The 24,209-nt window shown below is 53.9% G+C and overlaps 2 protein-coding genes across 13 annotated transcripts; one reads left to right on the top strand and one right to left on the bottom strand.

Annotated features, from left to right (window-relative positions):
* Window positions 1–70: 70 nt before the first annotated feature.
* ALG3 (ALG3 alpha-1,3- mannosyltransferase) lies at window positions 71–7,285 on the top strand. 4 transcript variants are annotated; one of them, XM_059920651.1, is made up of 9 exons: window positions 71–272; window positions 1,864–1,963; window positions 2,061–2,208; window positions 2,318–2,478; window positions 2,970–3,090; window positions 3,515–3,720; window positions 3,866–3,959; window positions 4,534–4,676; window positions 4,820–5,068. In XM_059920651.1, exons 1-9 carry the CDS (start codon window positions 77–79, stop codon window positions 4,980–4,982), a joined length of 1,332 nt encoding a protein of 443 aa, XP_059776634.1. In that variant the 5' UTR covers window positions 71–76; the 3' UTR covers window positions 4,983–5,068. The 4 variants fall into 4 exon arrangements, with proteins under 4 accessions (XP_059776634.1, XP_059776635.1, XP_059776636.1 ...); XM_059920652.1 differs by having other exon boundaries at window positions 3,861–3,938; window positions 4,533–4,676; XM_059920653.1 differs by having other exon boundaries at window positions 3,866–3,938; window positions 4,533–4,676; window positions 4,820–4,935.
* VWA5B2 (von Willebrand factor A domain containing 5B2) lies at window positions 5,145–17,347 on the bottom strand. 9 transcript variants are annotated; one of them, XM_059920640.1, is made up of 20 exons: window positions 16,564–17,347; window positions 16,214–16,359; window positions 15,959–16,129; window positions 13,862–14,081; window positions 13,524–13,681; window positions 12,870–13,001; window positions 12,511–12,635; window positions 11,938–12,237; window positions 11,396–11,506; window positions 11,107–11,345; window positions 10,907–11,018; window positions 10,272–10,457; window positions 9,222–9,393; window positions 8,822–9,138; window positions 8,115–8,304; window positions 7,657–8,013; window positions 6,558–6,695; window positions 6,376–6,459; window positions 6,058–6,278; window positions 5,145–5,971 (listed from the first exon to the last, which is right to left on the bottom strand). In XM_059920640.1, the coding sequence occupies exons 2-20, from the start codon at window positions 16,350–16,352 to the stop codon at window positions 5,423–5,425; spliced, it is 3,921 nt and encodes a 1,306-aa protein (XP_059776623.1). In that variant the 5' UTR covers window positions 16,353–16,359; window positions 16,564–17,347; the 3' UTR covers window positions 5,145–5,422. The 9 variants fall into 9 exon arrangements, with proteins under 9 accessions (XP_059776623.1, XP_059776624.1, XP_059776626.1 ...); XM_059920641.1 differs by having other exon boundaries at window positions 11,953–12,237; XM_059920643.1 differs by having other exon boundaries at window positions 11,938–12,108.
* Window positions 17,348–24,209: the final 6,862 nt, after the last annotated feature.

The raw sequence follows: 24,209 nt of genomic DNA, 5'->3' as shown, positions 1-24,209 counted from the left end.
CGCGGGAAGCGGAACCTAAGTACCAAAGGTTCGGGCTTCCGGGGTAGCGGGCCCGCAAGTGCGGCGCACCTTCAAGATGGCGGCAGGCCTGAGGAAGCGCGGCCGGGCAGGTCCCGCAGCTCGGGCGGTGGGACTGTGCGGGCAGTGGCTGCGGCGCGCCTGGCAAGAGCGGCGCCTACTGCTGCTGGAACCGCGCTACACGCTGCTGGTGGCCGCCTGCCTCTGCCTGGCGGAGGTGGGCATCACCTTCTGGGTCATTCACAGGGTGGCATGTGAGTGCGCCGAGGGGGAGGGGAGGGTGGGAAGGGGGACCGAACCCCCGACCAAAACTGGGACCCACATTGGGAGCTCAGACTTAGACCCCTGATCCACTCAGTCATCAGTTGCAGACCCGTATCTTTTACCCAAATCCCAAGCCTGCTCCGCGGAGAGCCAAACCCGATCTTAATCCCTCCCAGAAAACCTGGGTCCAAGTTAATGGCGGCTGCTGCTGCTTGTCTCTGTGGCTTTGGACACGTCACTTCCCTTGCTGGGTCTCAATCTTCTCATCTGTTCAATTCTGAGGTCTGGAAGTCTCTTCTCAGTGATGGCATTTTGTGACCGTTTGAGTCCGTTTGGCATTATTGGTGACTCCTCTCCAGGCTGAAACCACTGGACTTAAGGCTTACTTGCTAAAGACCATTAATTCAATACATATTTATTGAGTGCTTATTATATGGCTTACACTATGCTAGGTACCAAGGGTATAGTGGTGAAAAAGATAGACACATTTCCTACTTGCGTGTGTGGGCCTGGACAAAGATAACAGAAAATTACAACACATCATATTCATCATGATGGTAGTAGGCAGGGTGCTATAAAGGACATAGGAGGGCACTTAATGCAGACTTGAGGAGTCAGAGAAGGCTTCCGAGAGTCCTCCTCGAAAGATAAGAGCTAGTTCCTTGAGGAAAGAGACAAAAGGGGTTGGGGGGAAGAGTACTCTAGGCAGAGAGAATCCTGTATCAAAGAGCTCCTATCAAAAGAGAAAGTCTATTTCCTTTGAGGAACTGAAAGAATTTTTTTAGAGCTGGAACACAGAAATCAAGTGAGGGTAGTACTAAGAGATGAGATTGCAGAAGTCAAGACAAGATCATGAAGGAATCTGTAAGCTGTGTTAAAGAGATATTTAGCATGGTGGTTAAGAATTTAGAGCTCCGTGCGTTCCAATCTACCCTTCCTAGCTCACTGTTCTTGAGCTCGTCACTTAACCTTATTAATTCATAATTGCATCTTCTAAAAATGGGAAGAATAGGATTTGGTCTTTATATTAAGAGCCTTGGGGAATCATTGAAGAGTTTTAAGCAGAGAAATGTGATATGATTTCTATTACAGGATGAGCTCTCTGGTTGCAGGGTGGAAAATATATTGTAGTGGGGTGAAAGTGGAAGCTGGGAGCCTAGTTAGGGAGCTCTTGCACCATTGTGGCTAGAGATTTTGTTAGGCCCAAATTTGCATGATAGCAGAGAAGGATGAGATATTTAGGATAAAGAATAGGCAGGACTTGGTGACTGGGGGTTGGAAATGAAAGAGAAGGAAGTATCAAAGGTGTTTCCCAGGTTTGTGACTTGAGCAGCTGAGAGGTTAATGGTACCATTCATGGAACCCAGGAAGGGGAGCAGATTTGGAGTGGAAGGTTATGAGTTCCATTACAGACATGTTTGAGTATGAGATACCTGGGTTCACCCAGAGAATGTCAGATAGGCCTTTAGAGAAGGGGTTATGATAGAAGTCCCGAGGATGAGCTGGAACTCTGTGCTTTGATGGGCTGAGGCAGAGAAATTCTGAACCTGGAAGTAACTACATCGTCCTGTCCTTTTCCAGATACAGAGATTGATTGGAAAGCCTACATGGCTGAGGTGGAGGGCGTCATCAACGGCACCTATGACTATACTCAACTGAGGGGTGACACTGGACCTCTTGTGTGAGTGGGGATAGGCGGTTCAGTGAGGATGGCAGGGGCTGACTGGATGCCAGGCCAGATAGCTTGATCCAAACTCACGTTCCTTCTCCTCTTCCAGGTATCCAGCTGGCTTTGTGTACATCTTTATGGGGCTATACTATGCCACTGGCCGGGGCACTGACATCCGCATGGCCCAGCACATCTTCGCTGTGCTCTACCTGGCCACTTTGCTGCTTGTCTTCTTGATTTACCACCAGACCTGCAAGGTGAGTCCTCACTACCAGGAACGGGGGGCCCCAAACTGGAAGGGCTGGGATGTGGGGATGGTTCAGGGTTGGTGAGCTGACCTTTTTCCCCACTGTGCCCACCTCTCAGGTACCTCCCTTCGTCTTTTTCTTCATGTGCTGTGCCTCTTACCGTGTCCACTCCATCTTTGTGCTGCGGCTCTTCAATGACCCAGTGGCCATGGTGCTGCTCTTCCTCAGTATCAACCTCCTGCTGGCCCAGCGCTGGAGCTGGGGCTGCTGCTGTTTCAGGTCAACACCCCTCCCTTCTGGCCCCCTCTTTCATTTTCTGTATTCCATCACTTTCTCCCCAATTTTCTGCAGCAGAGGAAGTAAGGGAGTGGCCAGACAGTGTAGGTCAGTTAGGGCCGTACTAGGTGAGTCCAGGATGTGTAGAAAGTCTTCACCCCCAGGCCCCCTACACACACACCCTCTTCCCATCCTCTGTTCCCTCCAGACAGCATCTGCTGTTGGAGTTGGTCATTGCACTTTCTAAATACTCAATATATATTTGCTCACTCAGTCTGAGTGTAGAGACAGGGTATCAGCACCCTACTCCCAGCCTCCTCCCAGGCTGCCTTATCCTCCCTCCAGCAGTTCTCAGTACGAGTGCTCACCCTCTGCCTGGAGCTTGCTGGTAGGGGAGGGGAGGAGTTGCTGTGGTGATGGTGGGCTGTACATCTTTGGGTGGGGTGCATGGCCCTGGAGCTGATCCCCACTCTCCTCTCCCCTATCCACTGCAGCCTGGCAGTCTCTGTGAAGATGAATGTGCTGCTCTTCGCCCCTGGGTTACTATTCCTTCTCCTCACGCAATTTGGCCTCCGTGGGGCCCTCCCCAAGCTGGGCATCTGTGCTGTCCTTCAGGTATTCCCTCCTTACCCTTTCCCCTTTCTAATGAAGCAGAGGCCACTCTGTCTGGCCTCCTTTCATCCTTGAGACTTCCTCAAAGCCAAGAGACAGAGTTTGGGAGTTGATTCTGATCTGGGCAGCCACCACCTCTAGGCTTTGGTTTCTTTAGCTGTCAGACAAGGGTGTTGAACTACATGGTCTCTGAGAGCCTTTCTAACTCTGCGCATTTATGACTTGGTGAATCCAAACTTAAAGCACTGTTATTACCTGCTTCTTTGGCCCAAGGCTCTTGTCTGGGTGGGTGGGCTGGCTTTCTTGCTATTCCTAGTGGGAATTAGGGAACCTCTGAGACCTATACCCTGTTCCCCCTCCTCTCAGTGATTAGCATGAGGCTGAGGGTGAGCCTGGGCAGCTCTGTTGACATCACACCCATCCTCAGGTGGTGCTGGGGCTACCCTTCCTGCTGGAGAACCCCGTCGGCTACGTATCCCGCTCCTTTGACCTTGGCCGCCAGTTTCTCTTCCGCTGGACCGTGAACTGGCGCTTCCTCCCCGAGGCCATCTTCCTGCATCGTGCCTTCCACCTGGCACTTCTGACTGTCCACCTCACCCTGCTCTTGCTCTTTGCCCTCTGCAGGTGGCACAGGTGAGAAAGGGGAGCAATTTCATGAGCAGACATGGGGGAAGGAGTGAAGGGCCTAGGCCTTAGGGGCTGCATGGGGAGATGTTGAGCTCTGCTTGGCCCACATTGGGGGCTTGATAAGTATCTCAATGGCTTCTCCCCAGGACAGGAGAAAGTATCCTGTCACTGCTGAAGGATCCCTCCAAAAGGAAGTTTCCACCCCAGCCCCTCACACCCAACCATATCCTTTAAATCATGGGAAGGTAAGTCTTGCCCTCTCCAGCTGAAGTTGGGGTCCTGGTCAACTAGCCCTGCATGGCTGGTGACCTGGGAGAGGGAAAAGGAGGTAGCAGTAATAGCTACAGGGCCCATTCATAGAGCTCTTACCAATACTGTGCTGAGCACTTTACATATTTAAGCATTTTTTATTCTTTATTCTAAATATTATTGAGTTACCATTATGAGTGCTCACTCTCTGCCTGGTGCTGTCCTAAGAGATTTACATACATTCTAACATTTAAAGCTCACAAGAGACTCTGTTTTATCCTCATTTTACAGATTTTAAAGATGGGAAAATTAGGGCTTTAAGAAGTTAAGTAATTTGCCAAGGTCACATAGCTAGTAAGTGACGACTCGTTAGGCGTTAACGGCTCTAGATATTACTGCCTCCACATCAGACTGAGGAATAGGTCCAGAGAGGTTAAGAAACTTGCCCAAAGGTATGCATCTAGGAACAGCAGAGCCAAGGGGCTATCTGACCCCAAAACTTTTGTCCCTCTGCTTTGAAACCTCCCTACCCCTTCTGCTCCTGCCCTTGGCCTTGACCACCGCATACAGATTGTTTCTGCCCTCTTCACCTCCAACTTCATTGGCATCTGCTTCAGCCGCTCCCTTCACTACCAGTTCTACGTCTGGTATTTCCACACATTGCCCTACCTCCTGTGGGCCACGCCTGCACGCTGGCTCACACACCTGCTCAGGTACCAGCTGGGACAACCTGGGGGCGTGGGAAGGGGTAGGGAGCTCCTCATCCCAAGACTATGACCACGGAGGGGCAGGGGGTGAGCTGAAGTGCTGCAGGCCTAGAACCTGGACAGACCTGGAGCTTATTTCTCATCTCCAGGTTGCTGGTGCTGGGGCTCATTGAGCTCTCCTGGAACACATACCCATCCACGTCCTGCAGCTCTGGTGCCCTGCACATGTGCCATGCTGTCATCCTGCTGCAGCTCTGGCTGGGCCCCCAGCCTTTCCCCAAGACCATCCAGCACAGCAAGAAAGCCCACTGAGATCCATCTCTTCCCCTCCAGTCTATTCTCAAGACCCTGGATGGGGATGGACTGTGTGCCCTTCCCAATAAACTTTGCGAAGTCCACTTCTGTGCAGCCTACGTGGAGGTGCCTGGACCAAGCTGTGAGGGACAGGCACGCGGCAGATAAAGAACTCATTCAGACAGTCCTAAGAGGCACTTTATTGCATAGGATTTAGGGACTGTGGCTCTCTCCCCTTCTACTGCACTGCACAGAGCTCAGAGGGGAAGGGGCATGGGGTGGGAGGAGCAGGAGAGAGCACAGGCAGGCACTTTCTGTGGGGCAAGAGGATTTTGTGAAGGGAATGAGAAGCAGTAGGGGCGGACTGTCACCCACCCCTTCCCAGCACCAAGAGGCTGGCTCTGGGTGGCAGTGACTTGAGTTTGTTGGGGGGTGCCAGCCAGAGCAACCGGTGACCCTCACATGTTTGCTGGGCTGTAGCACAGCAGGTGCAGCTGCAGGTTCTGGTCCCAGTGGCGCAGCAGCAGGAAGAGACCCCGGGCTGCGGCCTTGAGGTTGGCCAGGTCGAGGCCGTCGGGCAGGTGCTGGGCCCGCAGCCAACAGTCAGCCTTAGCTGCCGCCAGTTCCCACTCGCCGAAGGCCGCGGCACAGCGGTGCTCCAGCCACGCAAGCGCCACAGCAGTGGCCCAAGTCCGGCCCCGCAGGTCGGCACCACCAGGCCCTTCCGCCCCCTCCGAGGCCTCGGTGTCTGAGCCCCGGCCACTGTCCACCTGGCCTAGACCCTCGGAGCCCGAGCTGGGGGATGGGCTGCAAGAGGCCGTGGCACTGTCACCCTGGCCAGCACCATGGCCTAGCAGTGCCCAGGGAGAGGAGGCCGAGGTGGGGCTGAGGCTGGCGCGATGTGCAGCGAAGGGCGAGGCACGGCACAGGCGCTCCCGAGAGATGTGCACCGCTGCGCAGAAGGGCGCGTCTAGGCGGAAGGAGCCGGGCGCCTCCTGCAAGCGCACCTGAGGAGAGAGGAGGTGGGGGGAGAATCGAGCTGAGACAGCGCCCTGGCCCTGGCAGCGCCACCCTCCACCTCCCGAGTCCTCACCAAGGGCAGGTAGTCGTGGTTGCTGCCTTCACTGTTGCTGTCACTGGCTTGGCCCGTGTTGGGGCTGCAGAGTCTATGGCTGTCTGGGCCTCTGGCCTTCCGACGGCCCAGGCTGAGCCGAGAGGGAGGCTCGGGGGGCAGACGATGAGGACCTCCGATGGGGGCTGCGTGGTCCCCCAAAGCAGAACTGGAGTTGCCAATTTGGTCCGGCTCCCAGCCGCCTGCCAGAGAGCCTCCCTTAAGTCCTGAACTGGAGCCGTTCAGTGGTGGTCCCTAAGCCTGGTTGGTCCCTACCATTTACCCAAATTTGAGTGTTACCTTTAGAGTGGACGACTGGGGGCAGAGGAGCTGCATCTAGATGACCTTGAGAGGCAGGAGGGGTGCCCGGGGGTTCGGCTGGCTCTGCAGGGGCACAGAAGACAGGTGAGGTATGTCTCGGAGGGTGGCCAGTGAGATGGGAGCCGGCACCTGGGAGGTCACCTGGAAGGGACCTTACCTACCTGAGCTCTGCACCTGCAGGGCTGAAGGTAGGACCTCTCTGGTGGTAGCATCCACAGCTACAGGGCAAGTGAAGCAGGAAGGGGCAGAGCTGACCTTGCTTGTCTGAAGGGCTCGGAGCCAGGACCTCCGGGCATGACCTGCAAAACCAAGGAGCCACATGTTGACTGGGAGGGGGGTGCGCTCCCAGCACCCACTCTACAAAGGGCTTCCCAGAAAAAAATCTCAGTGCTCCCATAGCTTCTCCCTGTGTACACATTTTGTTTTGTTTTGTTTTGTTTTTGGCTGTGCCTCCAGGCTTGCGGGATCTTAGTAGTTCCCCGACCAAGGATTGAACCCTGGCCCCGGCAGTGAAAGCACCAAGTCCTAACCACTGGACCGCCAGGGAACTCCCAGCCTTCTGTCCACTTTTGAACAGAATGGAGTTCCTTCTCGGGGTCAGCTCAGACTCCTCAGCTTTGACAAGAAGTGGTTAGGCTGAACACTCAACCACATTGTAGCAAGACTAGGCCCCCGGCCACGCACAAATTCAACATTCTGGATACAGCCCAGAGGAGGCATTGACTGTGGTACCTTTTCCATCCACTCATTTCAGCACTGCCCAACAGAACTTTCTGCAATGATGGAAATGTTCTACATCTGCATGATCCAGTATAGTAGCCGCTAGTCCCATGTGACTATTAAGCACTTGAAGTGTGGCTAGTGCAACTGAAGAACTGACATTTTAACTTTATTTAATTTTAATAATCTTCCTAAATGACAGATTTGTTTTTATGCTGTGGGCACTGTGAATCATTACAAGATGAAATTCCCTCTCTGTTGGCTGCTAGGAAGCTTGCCAGTTTGGGGTCCCATGCTTGCAAGGGCACAAAACCTCATGGTGTGCATCTTTGATATAATCTCATTCTCTGCTTCCTTTTATTATCCCTTTTTTCCCCATTGCCCTGCTTAATTTTTTTTTTCTTGACAATGTGGGTGAGCCGCCTCAAATCACTTGTGAGCAAGGTGAGGTATAGCGAGTGATCCCACAGACCTGTGCCTCTGCCACTCTCTGTCCCATACAGGCTCCTTGAGCCCTGACTGGGGCCACCAGCAACTCACCCCGGTCAGCCCTGGTCTCGCCCCGTCCTCGGAGAGCCAGCTGCTCGTTGTCCCGGACCACGGAAGCTGCTGTCAGTCGATGGAGTGCTTGGTCCCAAGCACTTTCTCTTTCAGGGGGTGACGGAGGCAGTGAGCCAGCGTCCCTAGGCCCCCACAGCATCTCCAGCCCAACGCCCACCTCCCAGCTCATAGGCTGCTCCCCGCACAGGGCCCGGATCACCACATGGCAGCGTGGAGGCTGGGGAGGCAGTGGTATTGCTGGAGGGGCCAACTCCCCACTGGGGGGAACAGCCGTGAACAAGAAGGGTGGTTCCATCAACATGTCCCAGTCCATGGGGACTGGGGAGAGCAGGCTTCCTGGGGAGAGACGATGGTAGGAGCAGGGGCAGTGGGGTGCCCTGGGCTCCACCTCCCCAAGGTCTACTTGGTGTCAGAACCCGGCTCCCCCTAACCCTTACCTGAGTCATCCAGGCCCTGTCCCAGCAGCTGCCCTGGCTCAGGGCCTGGCCCATCTGGTGCTGCCCCCAGAGAGGGGTGCCGGAGATGGCCAGGGACTGAGTTCACCCGGCCTGGGGGGGATGAGAGGCTTCGGCCAGTTAGAGCCGCTCTGCGTCGACGGCCCAACACCTCAGCACTCAAGGCCCCAGTCTGCATGTGAGAAGGGGGGTGGGTCCAATGGTCAAGGAATGCAGAGCTCCTGGCCATCAGACATACATACACAGCTGGCCACATGCCCCTTTGTCTGAAACCCTGGATGGCTGCTCACCACCCTTAGGGGTGAGGCCAGACTCCTTCTGGCCCCTGACCCCCTTCCCAGCGTCATCTCACTTCATGCCTATGTCTCAGTTGAGGTTGTTGCTTGTCTGTTTTTATTCATGTCTTCTCCCGTTTTGCCTAGCTAACTTCTTATTCTTCCAGAGGTGGCTCTTGCTTTCCTGACTCCCTCAGACAGGGTTAATCACCTTGACTCTGAACTCCCATAAAGCCACGTCCCTGTGCTCATCAATGTATGTTGCATGGTATCATCATTATACATTATACCATCACTACCCATCTATTTCTTCAGGTAGACTTAATAGTAACCACTGCACAATTTATGGCATACAGCCAATGGTCAGTAAATATTTGCTGGATACATGGTAGATGGATGTGGATTGAATCTCACCTTGACTGGAGCCGGTGGGGGTGGAGGCAGGGGGCAGGAGTGGGAGCCAGCAGATTCTGCCCAGGCCAGGCTGCGGCAGCCCTGCTGAGAAGGGGGATCCAGGGGAGCACTGCCTTCGGGGGACCCAGGGCCCTGGGAGACGGGGGACTCGCTGCTGCCTGTGGAGCCTGGGCCTGGCTCTGGGCTGGCAGAGCAGTGGGTAAGCACATACTGCTCCCGGATGTATGAGGACTGGAAGATGCGGCGCCATATGGCTGCGTCAGAAGAGGGGTTAGGTCCAGGGTCCGTGACTGGGTCTGTCAGAGGATCAGCACCTACTGGGAGGCAGGAGAATAGATCCCAGCCCTGGCGCCTCCCACTGCCCACTCCTCCTCCAGCACACATACACTCAGGCACTCACTCCGATCTGAGTCCCCAGCAGCCCACGGGCTGGACAGCTCTGCTGACACAGTGCCTGTTCCCAGTGGCTCTGAGGTGCCAGTGGGCTCGGTGCCAGGGCTGGTGGCAGATGGTGCTTCCTCTGGGGATGGGAACACGGAGCTGCCCAAGCTCTGCCAGCCAGGCTCTTGGTCCTGGAGAGGGATAGACATTGCGGGGGGGGAAAAAAAACAACAACTGATTATAGTTATACACTACCTCTTTCCAAACAGGATTTAAGATGGCTCACTGCAAGAGGCAATAAAGATAATAAACCAGAAGTGAGAGCCCAGTACTAAGGAAAGAGGAAGCATACATGCTGACCATAGGGTTACTAGAGCTGCTGTGGCTGAGCTTCAGGTTTGGCCCTGAGCTTCCCGGCAGCCAGGGAAAAAGACAAACAGTCCATTATACAGCTCTCCTGACCAAAAAGGAGGAAGCATGCTTGGTTCTTCTAGACAGATACAGCTTTTCATAATAAAAATAACAATCATTTATCCAACTCCTTCTATGTGTCAAGTATCCTACCAAGAGCACACATGTTATGACTTCTAATTACAACCTTACGAAAAAAATCAGTACAAGGAAATGGGCTCAGAGAAGTTAAGTGACGTGTCCAAAATCAAATGGTTAGTACATGGCAGAGTTGGGATCTGAGATTTCATTGAGACAATGCTCTGTCTGTCCCTGAATGTTACAGGAAATAATCCAGATGGTGCTTTTTGCAGGGCACTGTGTGAAGTAATGAGCAAGTTTCGACAAAAACCTTGAAACTAATGCTGGCGCTGTTCTCTGTAACTGTGTGCTTTAGTGACCAAGGGTAGCACTTTACAGGACAGCTCAGTGGAAGACCTTATGAGGGAGGCAGGCTGCAGTCACCTTGAGGGACCCAGTATGGTCTCTAAGGAGGTCTAGTGGGTAGCAGTAGGAGCGTTTGGCAGAGAGAGGCACAGGGAATAGGAAATGGGTTTTGCAGAGATGCAGGGGCTTCAGCCATCCCAGGCCCACCTCCCACACCCCAGCCCAGGCTTACCCCTTGGGGGCGGGACCGGAAGCCGTCCACCCTGAAGAGCGAGCAGTAACCGAGCAGCTGGTCCCCGGGATAGAGCGCTGGGATCTCCCGGGGCGTCAGCAGCGCCTCCACCGCATCGGGCACAAACCAGTCCACAGAGATGTCGCTCAACGCGGGCTCCAGTGCCTTCCGCAGGGCCTGCACCAGCTGTGAGGAGTGACCAGAGGGAGGCCATGGGAGAGAAAGAGGTGCCACACAGCCAACAGAGTGGGAAGGCTGCCCTTCTGCTGATGCCACCTACCCAGCCCCTGGCTGAGGGGAGCAGGGTCTGGCTGGGGTTGGGGGAAGGAATGGGGGTAGGAACAAGCAAGGGGACTGAGTGTTCAGTACTCAGGGCTCGGTGCTTCTCCTGGCCTGAACTGTGCCACGTGGATAAGGCAAGACTTTTCAAAGATATGGCTTAGTACCCGGACAAAACTGAGAGCAAGATTTGGGGAGCAGTCAGAGGCCATGTCTCCCACACCTCTGGCCTCCTGCAGCACCCCACAGCAGGGTGCCTAGAGACCCCACAACCTGACCAGGTTCTGTTTCAGACTCAGTGCTACTTGGGAGGAGGACTTAGACGAATAGGGAGCAGGGCCCAGGCTCAAGCTCACCATGGGCTGCAGCCTTTCCCCAGGCCTCAGGAAGTAGGCCTGGCCCCTGCTGAGGGCAGACAGATCCTGCAGCAGCTGGCGGCAGGCAGGCCCCAGCCCAAAGGAGAAGCACCTGACAAGAGAAGGGGCGCAGCCGTGACCTCCCGGAGCCTCTTTGGGAGGCCAATCTCAGGAGCCTGGCCCTGCCCACTCCATCCTACCTGGCTGCCGCCCTGTGCCACCTCATGAGCTCCAGGGTTTGGTGGGTCTCAGCAGCCATGGGCGAGGCAGCGGTGAGCAGGAAGAGCTGCCGAGGGTGGGCCCTGTGCTGGGGCTGCCCCAGGGCCCAGTCCAGCGCAGACCTCACATCCGGGGGGCCGCCCGCAGCCTGCAGCATCTCCATGCTCTCGCAGATCAGCTGCACAGCTTCCTGGAGGAGAAGGACATGGGCTGGGCCACACTGGCTGAGACGCCTCTGGCTAGGCCCCCAGAGCCCCGGGCCACACTCACATCACTGCAAGGCCGGCTCTCTGGGAAGAGGGGCTGCACCAATGTGCCAAACGTGGCCAGGTTGATGAGTGTCTGGGGCGGGAGCGACTTCACAGCCAAAACGATGGCATCCTGGGGAGAGCCAGGGAGGGCAGGGTGAGGCAGGCCCCGTTGGCACCGGTAGAGAACAAGGGATGCCAGATTGCTTGCTTTCTCCAGGCCGTGTGTAAAATGAGGGGTAATCTGGGTGAGGCTCTGTGTGTGTGAGACTGTAAGTGAGACCCTGGCATGTGAGGGAGACTCTGTGTGAGAGACGATTGTGTATGTGACCTGGAGGTGTATGTGAATCCTTGGGTTTGAGATTCGGTGTGACTGAATGTAACTTTACATATGAAAGAGGCTCTTGGAATCTGGGAGAAATGCATGTATGTATGAGCATGAGAAGGAGAGAGAGGGGTGTGTGTGTGTGTGTGTGTGTGTGTGTGTGTGTGTGTGTCTTCGGGAGGCTGCCTCCCAGCCCACCTCAGACCCACTGCTGTACCCAACCCCAGGCCTGCCCACACCGTGCTCCCACAGGCCTTGTGTGCCATGCTGCTGCCATCCAACAGGAAGAGGAGCTCCCGAGTAGCTGTGCCCAGGTGTCCAGGCTTGGAGCTCAGGTCCGGGCAGAAGCTCAGCACCAGCACGGGGTTCAGCAGGATGTCCTTGTGGAAGCGTCGCTGCAGGAACCATACCTGAGCACGGGAGCCCCGAGTCATCCTGGGCCAGGCTGAGTGCAACTCCGACCTAGGCTGGCAGCAGGACCTAGCCCCGGAGACTTTCTCAATCCATTCCACCCAGAGGGGGCACCCTTTTGTAGTCATCTGAATAAAAGCAGGGGCAGAGACAAGTGGCTGTCCTCTGCCTAGGTCAGTCCTACCCCCAATCCTCCGAGACACATTCCAGGGACACTTGAGTGGGCCCTCCTGTGAAAATACTCATCAGTCCTCTGGGAGGGTGGTGGCAGCTACTGAGAGCTCCTGCTGAGAGCAGAAGCCCCCTGCCCATCCCAACGTAAGCCTGCTCGCCTGCTCCTCCTGCACTAACACAGCCAGAAGTGGGACCAGGGGCCAGGCCAGGACCCCAGGCAGCCATACCTGCCGGTCCCCCTCACTGTCCCTTCGCTGCAGCCTCTGGAAATCCCGGCGGGCCCTCACCTGGGCCTCGTATTCTGCTGAGCTCAGGCTGCCGGCCTCCAGCATCAGGTGTGGCTGGTGGGGCTCTGGGGAGAAGGGGACACAGCTCTGTCAGGGAAGTCCCTGTCTCTAGACCCCAACTGCTCAGGCCCACTGTCCTGGGAGAACTTTGCCTGTCTGGCCTCCCTGTACCACCAGGCCCACCCTCACAAATGACTCAGTCGTCTGGCTTAGGGTCCAGAAATCTACACTTGAAAAATGCTACCCAGGTGGTCCTGAAGCAGGTCAGAGCTGGCCTACTGTGTGTCCCAGTCTCTCACCACTGGGGTGCAGCAGGATCTCCAAGGCCCGGTCGCAGTGGTGGCCCTCTGCCAGTGTGACACAGATGGTGGCTGCAGAGCTGGCATGAGGGGGGGCATCTGCCCGCAGAGCATGAGAGGGGCTCTCCAGGCCTGAGGGATGTAGAGGCAGGGAGAGGTGATGATTGCCCCACCCCAAGCCAGTACTGAGAGCACAACTATCAGCTTCCCAGGCAATAGTGGTGGGGCCAGGATCATGACTGATTCAGCTCAGCTCTCAGAGTCCAAGCTATGGAGTGGACAAGGGGGGATTCACCTGCTTTCATGGACTGGGAGGAGAATTCCCAGGTGTATTCCTGCCTGGTCAAGCAGTTATATAGCAGCCAGCTGCTGATTTAACATCCTCCTCCACCTTGTGCACAAGAAAACTCAACTTCATCACTTGGACCGGTCTCATTGTAAGCATCTCTCTTCTCATTGGCGAGTGGAGTGGGATATACACAAATGACACTGACAAACCTAGGTGTGTGTTGTGTGGAAGTGGCCAGGGGGTGATCCCACTGTGAGACTAGAGGTTCCTAAGGCTTAGGTCCCTGTCTTCTTTTTGTCCTGTGTTCCTCCCATCCCTGAGCCTTCAGTTATTTCCCAGTCAGCTATGCTGGGAGGGGCACCCACCTGCCAGCAGGCATGGCCCAGTCACCAGCATCTCAAAGGAGAAGGTGTACGGGGCCGGGCAACGGGCAGGGCCTGAGAACACGTCCCGAGGGGCAGCTGGCTCCTCCCAGGCTGGCCCATCCCCCTCAGGGCTGCCCATTCCGAAGCAGCTGGTGGGGCTGGAAGGGAACACAAGGAGGGTCACTGGGCCACTACCAGGGCCCCTAGCCCCTCTGGCTGACTGGCCTCAGCCCTTCCCCACCCTGCCCATCCCCCGGGGCACCCTGCCAAAGCCCCCTCACCCGCACTAGACCCAGAGAAGTCGAGGGAGGGACGAAGAGAATCACCATAGGCCCAACCTGTCGTCACAGAGCCCCGGAGGCCTGGGGGGCCCCAGCGGGCCTGGCGGGGCCAGAGGGGTGAGCACGGAGGGCAGGGCCACGCGCAGTACCCCGTCAGGCCTGGAGGGCAGCTCCCGGCTGCTGCGCAGGGTCACTGTCATGGTGCCGGCTGCGGCGATGAGGCCTGTGGGCAGCACCAGTGTGGACCGGGCCTGGGCCAGATCCAAGACAAGATGACCTATGATGAGTGAGGAAAGGGGTCAGAGGGGGCTGGAAGCAGACGAGATGGGGGAATCTGGGGGTGGGAGCAGGCACTGAGTCAGGGGAGCTTGGGCAAGGGGAATCTTGTGAGGTTGGAGGGGTGCTGGGCTAATGCACTGGTGATGCAGGATGGAGGCATGAGATGAACGATGGTTGAAGGAGAGGCAGGTTGATGGTAGAAGGAGCTGGCTGTCATTAGGAAAGGCAGGAGTGACATCACTGCTAACAGAGGGCTGAGGAGGAGAAGGGGGCATGTCCACACCACCCCCAAGGTCCTGGGGGACCCATACCCTCCGCCTCTCTTTCTTTACCTGCTCCAGCCTGTTCAACCCTTGGGCCTCATCTTCCTAAAGAACCCTCGCTGACATCTCCCATAGCCTGGTACCCACCTGCTCACAAATTCCCTGCTCATGAACGGTCAGGGACTCCCCACTGCCCACTAGGTGTGGCTCCAGAATTTTCTACCCAAGAGGAATTCAGGAACTGTAATCTATTTGCAAGCTAGCTAGAGGACATTTACATACCAAGCACATCATTTTACTTAGATCCCCGTTTGTTTGGGGACGGGTGGAGTCATGGGCATCACCACTGCTGCTAAAGGGAAAATGGCCAGGTGTATACAGTGATGGTCAAGGCCCTACATGGTCTGGCCCCAGCCTACCTTTACAGCCCTACTTCACCTCATTTCCCCACAATAATCATTTACCCACTCTTTTGAAAAATACTTGCTGAATAAATGAAGGGAAGAAAAAAATGGAAGGAAAAAAAGGAAGGTAAGAAGGAAGAAAGGGGCTTCCCTCCCAGGCAGCTGAGGCTTGGGACAGTCTGATACAGTGAAGAGAGCACAGTGTCAGGTTTTGAGTCTCCACTCTGTGATTTCTAATTCTATCCTTTGGTAACTCTCTTGTTTAGAGGAGGCTTGGTTTCCTCATTTATAAAATGGGGGTCATAATTATATGTCAAGGACTGTGGTGGGGAATGAATGAGATGATATACGCGAAGCATCCAACATTTAAGAGACTATTGCTGTTAACTTTTGTCACCTATAAAAGAGGGAAGGAGAACAACACTTGCATTACATACCTCTCTGGATTCAAATGAGGTGACATCAGTGACTGGGCTTTGTCAACTGTGAATCACTATAAACATGAGGTATTTTATTACCATCACCCAGTATAACTTACTTCGAAACCTTTGCTTACACGATTGCCCCTGCCTGGAGTGCCTTTCCTCTCCTCTCCATATCACTACATCCCACCCTTCCTTCCAGTCAAATGCTAGCTCCACTTCCTTCTGGAATTTTCCTGAGGCCTCAGCCCAGAGCTCACTCTGGCCTCTAACTACCTGCTGGGCTTGTGCCAACTCTCAACACCACTGAATTCTGTCCCTCTTCTCACCCAGATGGTAAATCCCATGTGCAGGAATCAAGTGAATGTACAAATAAATAAAGGAATGAAGTGCAAGCCAGAAAACCTAGCAGAGGGGTGGGCTTCCATCCCCTCACCCAGCACTCACTGATCCTCTTTGTGCCACATTTTGTGCCAGATGCTGGGATTCTGGGACTCCGAGATGACCAAAACCCTGTCCCAGGCTCAGGAGCCAAAGCTCCAGAGGGAGCTGCCTGCCTTGTCTATCTACCTGGCTGCAAACCTCGGGTCAGACCTGGTTCACATTTCCCCAGCACCTGGCCCACGTCAGGGGCCCAGTCCTCGACTGTGGAATAAAAGGATGAATCAATGAATGAAAAAACCAGTGGCTGGAGGGGGGGCAGAGAGGGGCGGGATGCAGAGCGGGGGCAGGAACTAAAGTGCGGTTGCTTTCAGGGAGATGGGGCGGGGAGCGCCCTGGACTCACCCTGCGCACAGCGGCGGGGTGTTGAGGCCCCCAGCGCGGGGCCCACCGCGCGGCAGCAGGCGGCCTGCGAGCGGCGCCGGCTCTGCAGCTGGAAGGAGACGCGCCGTCCTGCGGCCTCCGCCTCGAAGCCCGAAACCACTTCGGCCTCGGCCAGCGGGTACACAAACACGCCTGGGGCGGGATGGGGGCACAGGCGATGTCGGACCTTGCTGGGCTTGCGCTGGCCACCACCCTGCGCCCCCGCCCGGGACTCACCGTCCACAGGCTGCGGCTGTGGGTTGTGGTAGGTGAGCCGGGCCCGCAGGCTGAGGCAGGGTCCATTGGCGCAGGCCCGAACCCAGGAGTCCGTGAGGGGCAGCGGCGTCCAGCTGGAGGGGCAGTACAGGCCGGGCATGGTGCCTCTGGTGGAGGGGGTGCTCGATGAGGGGTGCGCAGTGCGAGTTCAGGGCGCTCCGCCCCACCCTCCTGAAAGCAGGCGGGGAGGCTCTAACTCCGGCGCTGGGGCGCGGACCTGCAGGGGGCGCGAGGCTGAGCCCGGCCCGGCGGACAGGTGGCGAGGGGAGGGAGGCAGCGGGGGTGGCGGGATGGGCATCCTCGCCGGTTACCTGGGAAGCCGGGGCGGAGCGCAGCTCCAGGCAGCACGGGGACCCGGGGACCGGAGGGTTAATGTTTAACTGGCGCTACGGGCGCCCAGCAGTCCCGCCGCCGGCTCCTCTAGTGGCGGAGGGGTGGGGGGCGGGTAATGTCGCAGCTGTTCCATCACACCCTCCCGGGCCTCACCGCCACCCCAGTACCTGCCGGCCCCCCGGGGCTCCCCGCGGCTGCCAGCTGTTGGAAGTGGCGCGGGTGGAGAGATGGAAGATGCTCGGGGTGGGGAGCAAGGGTTTAAAGGGCCAGCATCCTTCTGGGTGCCCCCAGCCCAGCAAGGGATAGCAGGGGCGGAGTGGGACGGGGAGCCGAAGGGCCGCAGTCCGTCTCTCTCTCTCGGGCTCCTCAACTGACAGGGGCGCTGATACGGGCTGCAGGCCGGAGTGGAGGGGATTGGGTTGGGAAGAACGAGATGGGAAGCGAAAGGAGGGGGTCTTACGGAGGCAAGACCCGGAGAGGTGTTGGGGCAGAGGGATTAGTTGGGATCCGTCCAGAGCACCTCTCCCCATCCTGGCAGAAGTGATCTGGGATTGGGAAGGGGGGCTGCAGTCGCCGGCGCCCGCACAGCCGAACTGTCTCGGGATGCTGCGGGCTGGGTCTGGGGATCGTCCCCCTCCCCTCAGGCAGCCCCAGCCTCACCGTCGCGTCCTCTGCGGAGTTCTGGGCGCCACGACGGGACCAGGATAGGTGGTGCCGCCTCTGCGACCCGGGCCACATTCAGTCCGGACACCTGCCGGACGCCCGCCGCGACCGCTCTGAGTCCGCCCAGGGGCGTCGGCCCGGTGGGTGCTGGTCCCGCCCCCGCTCGGAAGGCGGCCCCTCCAGCTGGCCTCGGCCCCGCCTGTCGCTGCGGTGGGGCTGCTGCTCCCCGCCCGCTTCGGGCGCAGTACCGCCTCCGCGCCAGCGCCGGCCGCTCCAGCCAGACGCCGCAGTGCAGGAACCGCGTCCTCGCCCCGCGCAGCCCCCCGTCAGTGCGGCGCGGAGGCCTTCGAGGCCGCACCCTTTCCGTCCTTCAGGAAGTGAGGGGTTCTGCAAGTGCAGCAGAGGGGCTCAATTTGCAGTCCCCCCACCCCAGCACTGCAGCAACCCCAGCTATCCCGATATTACCCCACCCCTGGCCCCTCACCCCTCACCCCCACAATGGCTCAGCTTTTCATCACTGCGGTGACCCTCATCACTGCAGCGAACCCCAGGGCCCCATCACCGTAGGAACCCCCAGCCCCCAAGAAGCCCGACCCTTTCCTGTGCAAAGCGCTACTTCACTGCAGAAACCTCCCCCTCCCCCATCCCTGCAGGTGTCTTCAGCTAGTGTGATCACTTCCGTGACCACTCACTCCAAGCAGGGATACCCATCACTGAAGGAGTTCTCCCCCCTCCAACAGCCAGCCGTCCCACCACTGCTGTGCCATCTCCCCACTTTTTCTGGGGGTGGGGAGGGTAGGCAGGATCGCCCTCTCAGGCTGTAACTTCTGGGTACCTTCGGTTGCCCACCACCTTGGAGTGAGGCCTTTCGGCCTGCAGAGCCTTCTGGTGGCTGCAGACTGCCCCCATCGTAGCAGTGACCCCTCACCCCATCACTGAAGCACCTGTAGGAGAAAACATCCCTGCCTGTTATCAGGTTCCTTTGTTACTGGCTGAAATTTCGTGCACTTGACAGTGTTATGCTGCAAAAGATTAGGGAAGTCTGTAAAATCTTCCCCAGGATCCCTGAGGGAGAGTCTGGGAGCCCTGGGAAAGTGACCGTGTTGGGGGTCACCCATGCAAGCTTTCTTGGAGAGGCCACACTCAGATTCTGCCAAGAGAGCTTGAGGAGAGCTGGGAGTTGGGGGGCAGCCAGTAGGGAGTGGGCTCCAAGTCAGGCTCAGGGTTCTCACCCCTCCCCATTTACTGTATCCTGATTCCAGTCACTATCTCCATGCTGGTCCCAGGGGGGATCCCCTGCCTCCTTGAGCACCTGAACCCTCCACTCCAGCCCTTTCCCTTGCTCAAACCACTTAGCGTGGTGGAGATAGCTTGGCCTTTTCCCAGGGAACTTCATGGGTGGAAATGCACAGGGATGAGACAGGAGGCATAGCCACCATCACAGTGATCCAGCTCACGGGGAGCTCCAGCTGAGTCCCAGCCTGTTCTTTTTTTTTTCTAATTAAAAAAAATTTTTTTTAATTTATTTGTAATTTTTTTGGCTGCATTGGGTCTTCGTTGCTGCACGCGGGCTTTCTCTAGTTGTGGAGACCAGGGTCTACTCCGTTATGGTGTGCCGGCTTCTCATTGCGATGGCTCCTCTTGTTGTGGAGCTCAGGCTCTAGGCTCACGGGCTTCAGTAGTTGTGGCTCATGGGCTTAGTTGCTCTGCGGCATGTGGGATCTTCCTGGAGCAGGAATCAAACCCGTGTTCCCTGCATTGGCAGGCAGATTCTTAACCACTGCGCCACCAGGGAAGTCCCCAGCCCTATTCTTTTCACACTATCTGAGCCCTGGTTACATTGACCCCCCTCTCCTCCCTTTTCTGCTGAGCCCTCCCCCAGCCTCGTTCAGAGTGAACATTCCTCTAACAGGCTTGGGGAGAAAGAGTAGATGGTGGGTGGGTGGATGGGCCCTCCAGGTGCTCCAGGTCTCCGGACAGGACCAGCCCTGGCCCACGAAAGTCCAGGCACCACCTCCCCATGGGTGTTCTGTGCTCAGCCCCTTCTGCAAATGAGCCAAGAGCTACATGTACAAATACGAAGCTGCAAGGAGCAGTCATTAAAGGGCCTCAAACACACGGAAATGGAAAAAGAGGTCCTTGTCTTGGGTCCTGAGGAGAGCTTGGTTGTAAAACAGTGTCCCAGGAAGATGGTTTCTTGGTCAGAAACTAGACAACACATTGGTAGAAGCCAAGCTTTCCTGGGAAGCTGGACCAGCCCTGAGATCCTGCTGGGAAGGCTGTCTAAGACAGGTCAGCAGATTGGCCAGAGGTGTAAAGCATTCTGCAGGATGGGGCAGGGCAGTGCAGGCTGCCTGGCTCTGGGGAGGAGGGGGGTTCTGTGGAGGGGCTCTGAGGCCCACCTGGGAGGCACTTTGGTGGTGGGGCTGCAGCATGGTAGGCAGCTGAGGGCTGGAAGGGGCAGCACAGACCCAGAGGGTCCCAGAACCAGATTTCAGGAGGTAGAGGAGATCCTAGGCAGGGCTAAGGAATGGCCTGGAGGCTGAGTGCTCTGCTACGTGCCAGGCATAGGGGAGGGCGTGGGGAATATAGAGCTACAAAGGCATAGCCTCTGTCCTGAAAGGCTCACACTCTGATGAAGAAGGCAAACACACAGTTACAGTAGGCTAGGATGACGGCTGCATTACAGGAATATTATGGATATTATAAAAGCTTTTAACTGAGACCTTTTAGGAGGGGCACCTAACCTGGTGGTTGAAGGGTGGTGCCGTTTAAGTGGAGTCCTAAATGGGAGTTAAGCAGTGAAGAGGAAGATGTTTCAAGCAGAGGGATCAGCTCGTCAAAAAATGAAGAGCTAGAGGGACTAAGGAAAGGCTAAGTAGGTGTGCATTTGTTTTTTTCTCTTAGTTAATATTTGTCAAGAACTTACTATTGGCCAGGCACTGCACTAAGCATGCATCACCTACTTTAATGATTAAAATAGCCCAAGAGACAAGTACTATTATTATCTTACAGGTGAGGAAACCAAAGCCCAGACAAGGTAAGTAACTTGCTCATGATAAGCTAGTAAAGTGGTAGAGCCAGGATGCTGAACTCAGATGATCTACCCTCAGAACCCTTGAACCTTTCTTTTTAAACTACTACCATAGACAATAAAACTTCCTTACTGTTTATTTCCTGGTTTATTTCTCTTTGATTTTCCCTAAATCTCTTTTTTTTTTTAAAATTGAGGGACTTTCCTGGCGGTCCAGTGGTTAAGACTCCACGCTTCCACTGCAGGGGGCACAGGTTCGATCCCTGGTTGGGGAACTTAGATCCTGCAAGCTGCACAGCACGACCATAAAAAAAAAATTATAAATAAATAAATAAATAGAGATATAATTGACATATACCAATATATTAGTTTTAGGTGTACAACATAATGATTTGATATATGTATATATTGTGAAATGATTACCACAGTAAGTTTAGCTAATATCCAATTAAATTTCCTAAATCTCTTAATATACCTCCTTTTGAAAATTCCCATCAGTCTTGGCTGACCTCAGAAAAAGGGACAGGTGGAGAAACAGGTGTAGAATGGGAGACCTAGTGCCAAGCCAGCGGGCAAAGGTGGGAGCTGGTGGGGCCCAGGCAGGGAATGGGACAGGACAGGGGGTTGAGTCTAGAGCCCACATTTACCTCTTGAGCCAGTGAGAGCCCCTGGGAGTGACTCTCTCTTTCTATCACAGGCCCTGGCACACAGTAGGTGCCCAATAAATGTTGGCTGACTCAGTTACAGGGATGATGTGAGAAAACTCACTGGCTCTGTTAGTGGAATTGACCCTATTTTCTAATCTCTGTGTGGAGCAGGCCGCTGGGCCACTGAGGTCCCTGTCCAGGATACCTCTCACCTTGGCCACCACCAACCCAGCCTGTAGGTTGCTTCTCCTCTGATCTGGCCCAGGAGGGAGGATTGAACTTGTCCCCCCCAGTTCAGGAGAACACTGTCCAGGTCAGGGCCAAAAATGTCAACAACCTTTATCAAGGGTGGTGGTATAGGGGTGGGGACAGGGTAAATCTAAAGGGAAAGGGCCTCAGAAAATGACATTCAGCCATGTCACTTGTTGCAAAACACAACTCAGTTGTCTTCTGCTTGTGGGCTGCCTCCCTGCCTTCGGGACTAGTGGTTGTGCTTCCCCAAGCCTCAGAAGCATCTACACGCTCATATTTGAGCTCCAGGAGAATTAGGCCTAGAGAAAGAGTTTTACCTCCTGCCTGTCTCAAGCTCAGTATCCAAAATTCCCAGCCCCATGTGAAGCCCAAACTGGAAGATGGCTTAGTTCATTAGTATTCAGTCAATAAATATTTCTTGTTGTATGTGCTGGGTGGAAGCCACAGCAGGAAACAAGACAGTGGCAGATCCTTCCCCTCATGAAAGACATCAAACATACATTAACATACAATTAATTTGTAAACATCTGATTCAGAAATAACTTCAAATCGTGTACAAAAATTGGAAGATTAGCATTTTTTAAAACTAATTTGTTGTTCTGAACCATGGATTGTTCACATCGTGCCTCTTTACCCGTAAATACTTCAATGTATGTTTCTTAAGAACAGGGACATGGGACTTCCCTGGGGGCACAGTGAATAAGACCCCACGCTCCCAGTGCAGGGGGCCTGGGTTTGATCCCTGGTCAGGGAACTAGATCCCACATGCATGCCGCAACTAAGAGTTCGCATGCCACAACTAAGGAGCTGGTGTTCTGCAACTAAGGAACATGCCTGCCGCAACTAAGGAGCCCACGTGCTGCAACTCAGGAGCCCGCCTGCACCAACCTAAGACCTGGTGCAACCAAATAAATAAATAAATATTTTTTTAAAAAACAAACAAAAAAAAGAACAATGACACACTCTTACATAAATAAACACAGCATAGTTGTCAAATTCTGGAAACTTAACATTGAAACAATTCCATTATCTAAACCACAGTCAGTATTCCAATTTCACTAACTGTTGCAAAAATGTTCTTCATAAATATTCCCCCTCCCCCATCCAATCCAGGATCACACACTGCATTTAGTTGATAGTTCATATCATGTGTCAACTTGAAGGGTAGGTTTGGATGAGATTAACATTTAAGTTAGTTAACTGTTAGTAAGCAGACTGCTCTCCATAATGTGGGTGGGCCTCATCCAATCAGTTGAAGGCCTGAATAGAATAAAAAGACTGGCCTCTCCAGCAAGAGGGGATTCTCTAACAGACTGCATTCAGATATTGCCTGAACTATCACAGATAATGTTGCCAGATTTGTTCATTGTAATGCTACTATTTTTCTTTTTGCAATTAAATAAGTAAGTACTTTTGTAGAGATTGTTTGATTCTGTGTAACTCTCCTGATCTTCATCAAAATCTTACCTACAAGTTTTAGCCTCCATTAATGTCCCAGTTAATATTTTATGTCAGTTTTATTGAGGTATAATTTACATTACCATTTTTATTGTGGTAAAATATGCATACATAAAATTTACCATTGCAACTAGTGAAAGAATTCAGCAAGGCAGCCAGATATAAGATCAATCTTCAAAAGTCAATAGCATATCTCTACACCAGCTGTAACCAAGTAGAAAATGCAATAAAAAAGATGCTTTCACAATGATGACAAAAACTATAAAGTATCTAAGAATCTACTTAATCAAGATCATATGAGACCTCTATGAAGAAAACTTTAAAGCTCAAAGGACACAGAAAACGATCCAAATAACTAGAAAGATACTCCATTGTCTTAGATGGAATGGCTAAAAACTAACAATGTTAGTTTTTCATAGTTAATCTGTACATTCAATGCAAGCCCAATTAAAATCCATGAGGATTTTCTAAAGTGTAATAAACTAACTCCACTATATATACAGAGACAGTTTCAAAATTAGCAAAGTCAAAATTCAAAGTTTCAAAATTAGCAAAATATATAAAAAGAAGGAAGAGTGGGGCTTACCTTATCAGATATCAAGACATGCTACAAGACTACAGTAATCAAAAGAGTATGGGGCTTCCCTGGTGGCGCAGTGGTTGAGAATCTGCCTGCCAATGCAGGGGACATGGGTTCGAGCCCTGGTCTGGGAAGATCCCACATGCCGCGGAGCAACTAGGCCCGTGAGCCACAACTACTGAGCCTGCGTGTCTGGAGCCTGTTGCTCCGCAACAAGAGAGGCCACGACAGTGAGAGGCCCGCGCACCGCGATGAAGAGTGGCTCCCTCTCGCCGCAACTGGAGAAAGCCCTCGCACAGAAACGAAGACCCAACACAGCCAAAAATAAATAAATAAATAAAAATTTTAAAAAATAAAGTTGTTTAAAAAAAAAAAAGAGTATGGTAATGTTACAAGAACAAGTTGGGAATTCCCTGGTGGTCCAGTGGTTAGGACCTCGGCATGAGTTCCATCCCTCGTTGGGGAACTAAGATCCCGCAAGCCTCGCAGCATGGCCAAAACAAAACAAAACAAACAAACAAACAAGCAAAAAGAACAAGTAGAGCAATAGAGAACCTGATTCATGTATGACATGATATAAATGAGAACATAATATGCAACAAATGTGGCACCACCATCACTGAAAAAAGGATAGGTTATTTGGTAGATAATGTTAGAAAAACTGGTTCATTACGTAGAGAAAGGTGAAAAAACATATTCCTATACAACACATACATAGTGAATTCTAGAGGATTCAACCTAAATAAGAAAAACAAAACTATACAATGAATAGAGAAAACAATGTTGCAGAAAATCTCTGTCACCTAAGGGTGATGGGGAAGGACTCAAACATTTCAAAAGAACAAATCACTGCTGCAAAACACTGATGACTTTGATATCATAAAAATTAAGTATTTCTTCTCCACAAGATTCTTATTAATCACAAAGGGAAAAATAGCAATTTAAAGCATAGAAACCTGGCAGACACCACCTTAACCAAGTAATCAAAGT

This window comes from Balaenoptera ricei, chromosome 4 (assembly GCF_028023285.1).
Source record: "Balaenoptera ricei isolate mBalRic1 chromosome 4, mBalRic1.hap2, whole genome shotgun sequence".
NCBI lineage: Eukaryota > Metazoa > Chordata > Mammalia > Artiodactyla > Balaenopteridae > Balaenoptera > Balaenoptera ricei.
Note: the sequence above shows the minus strand (reverse complement) of the source record. Positions and strands in the feature narration are given on the sequence as shown.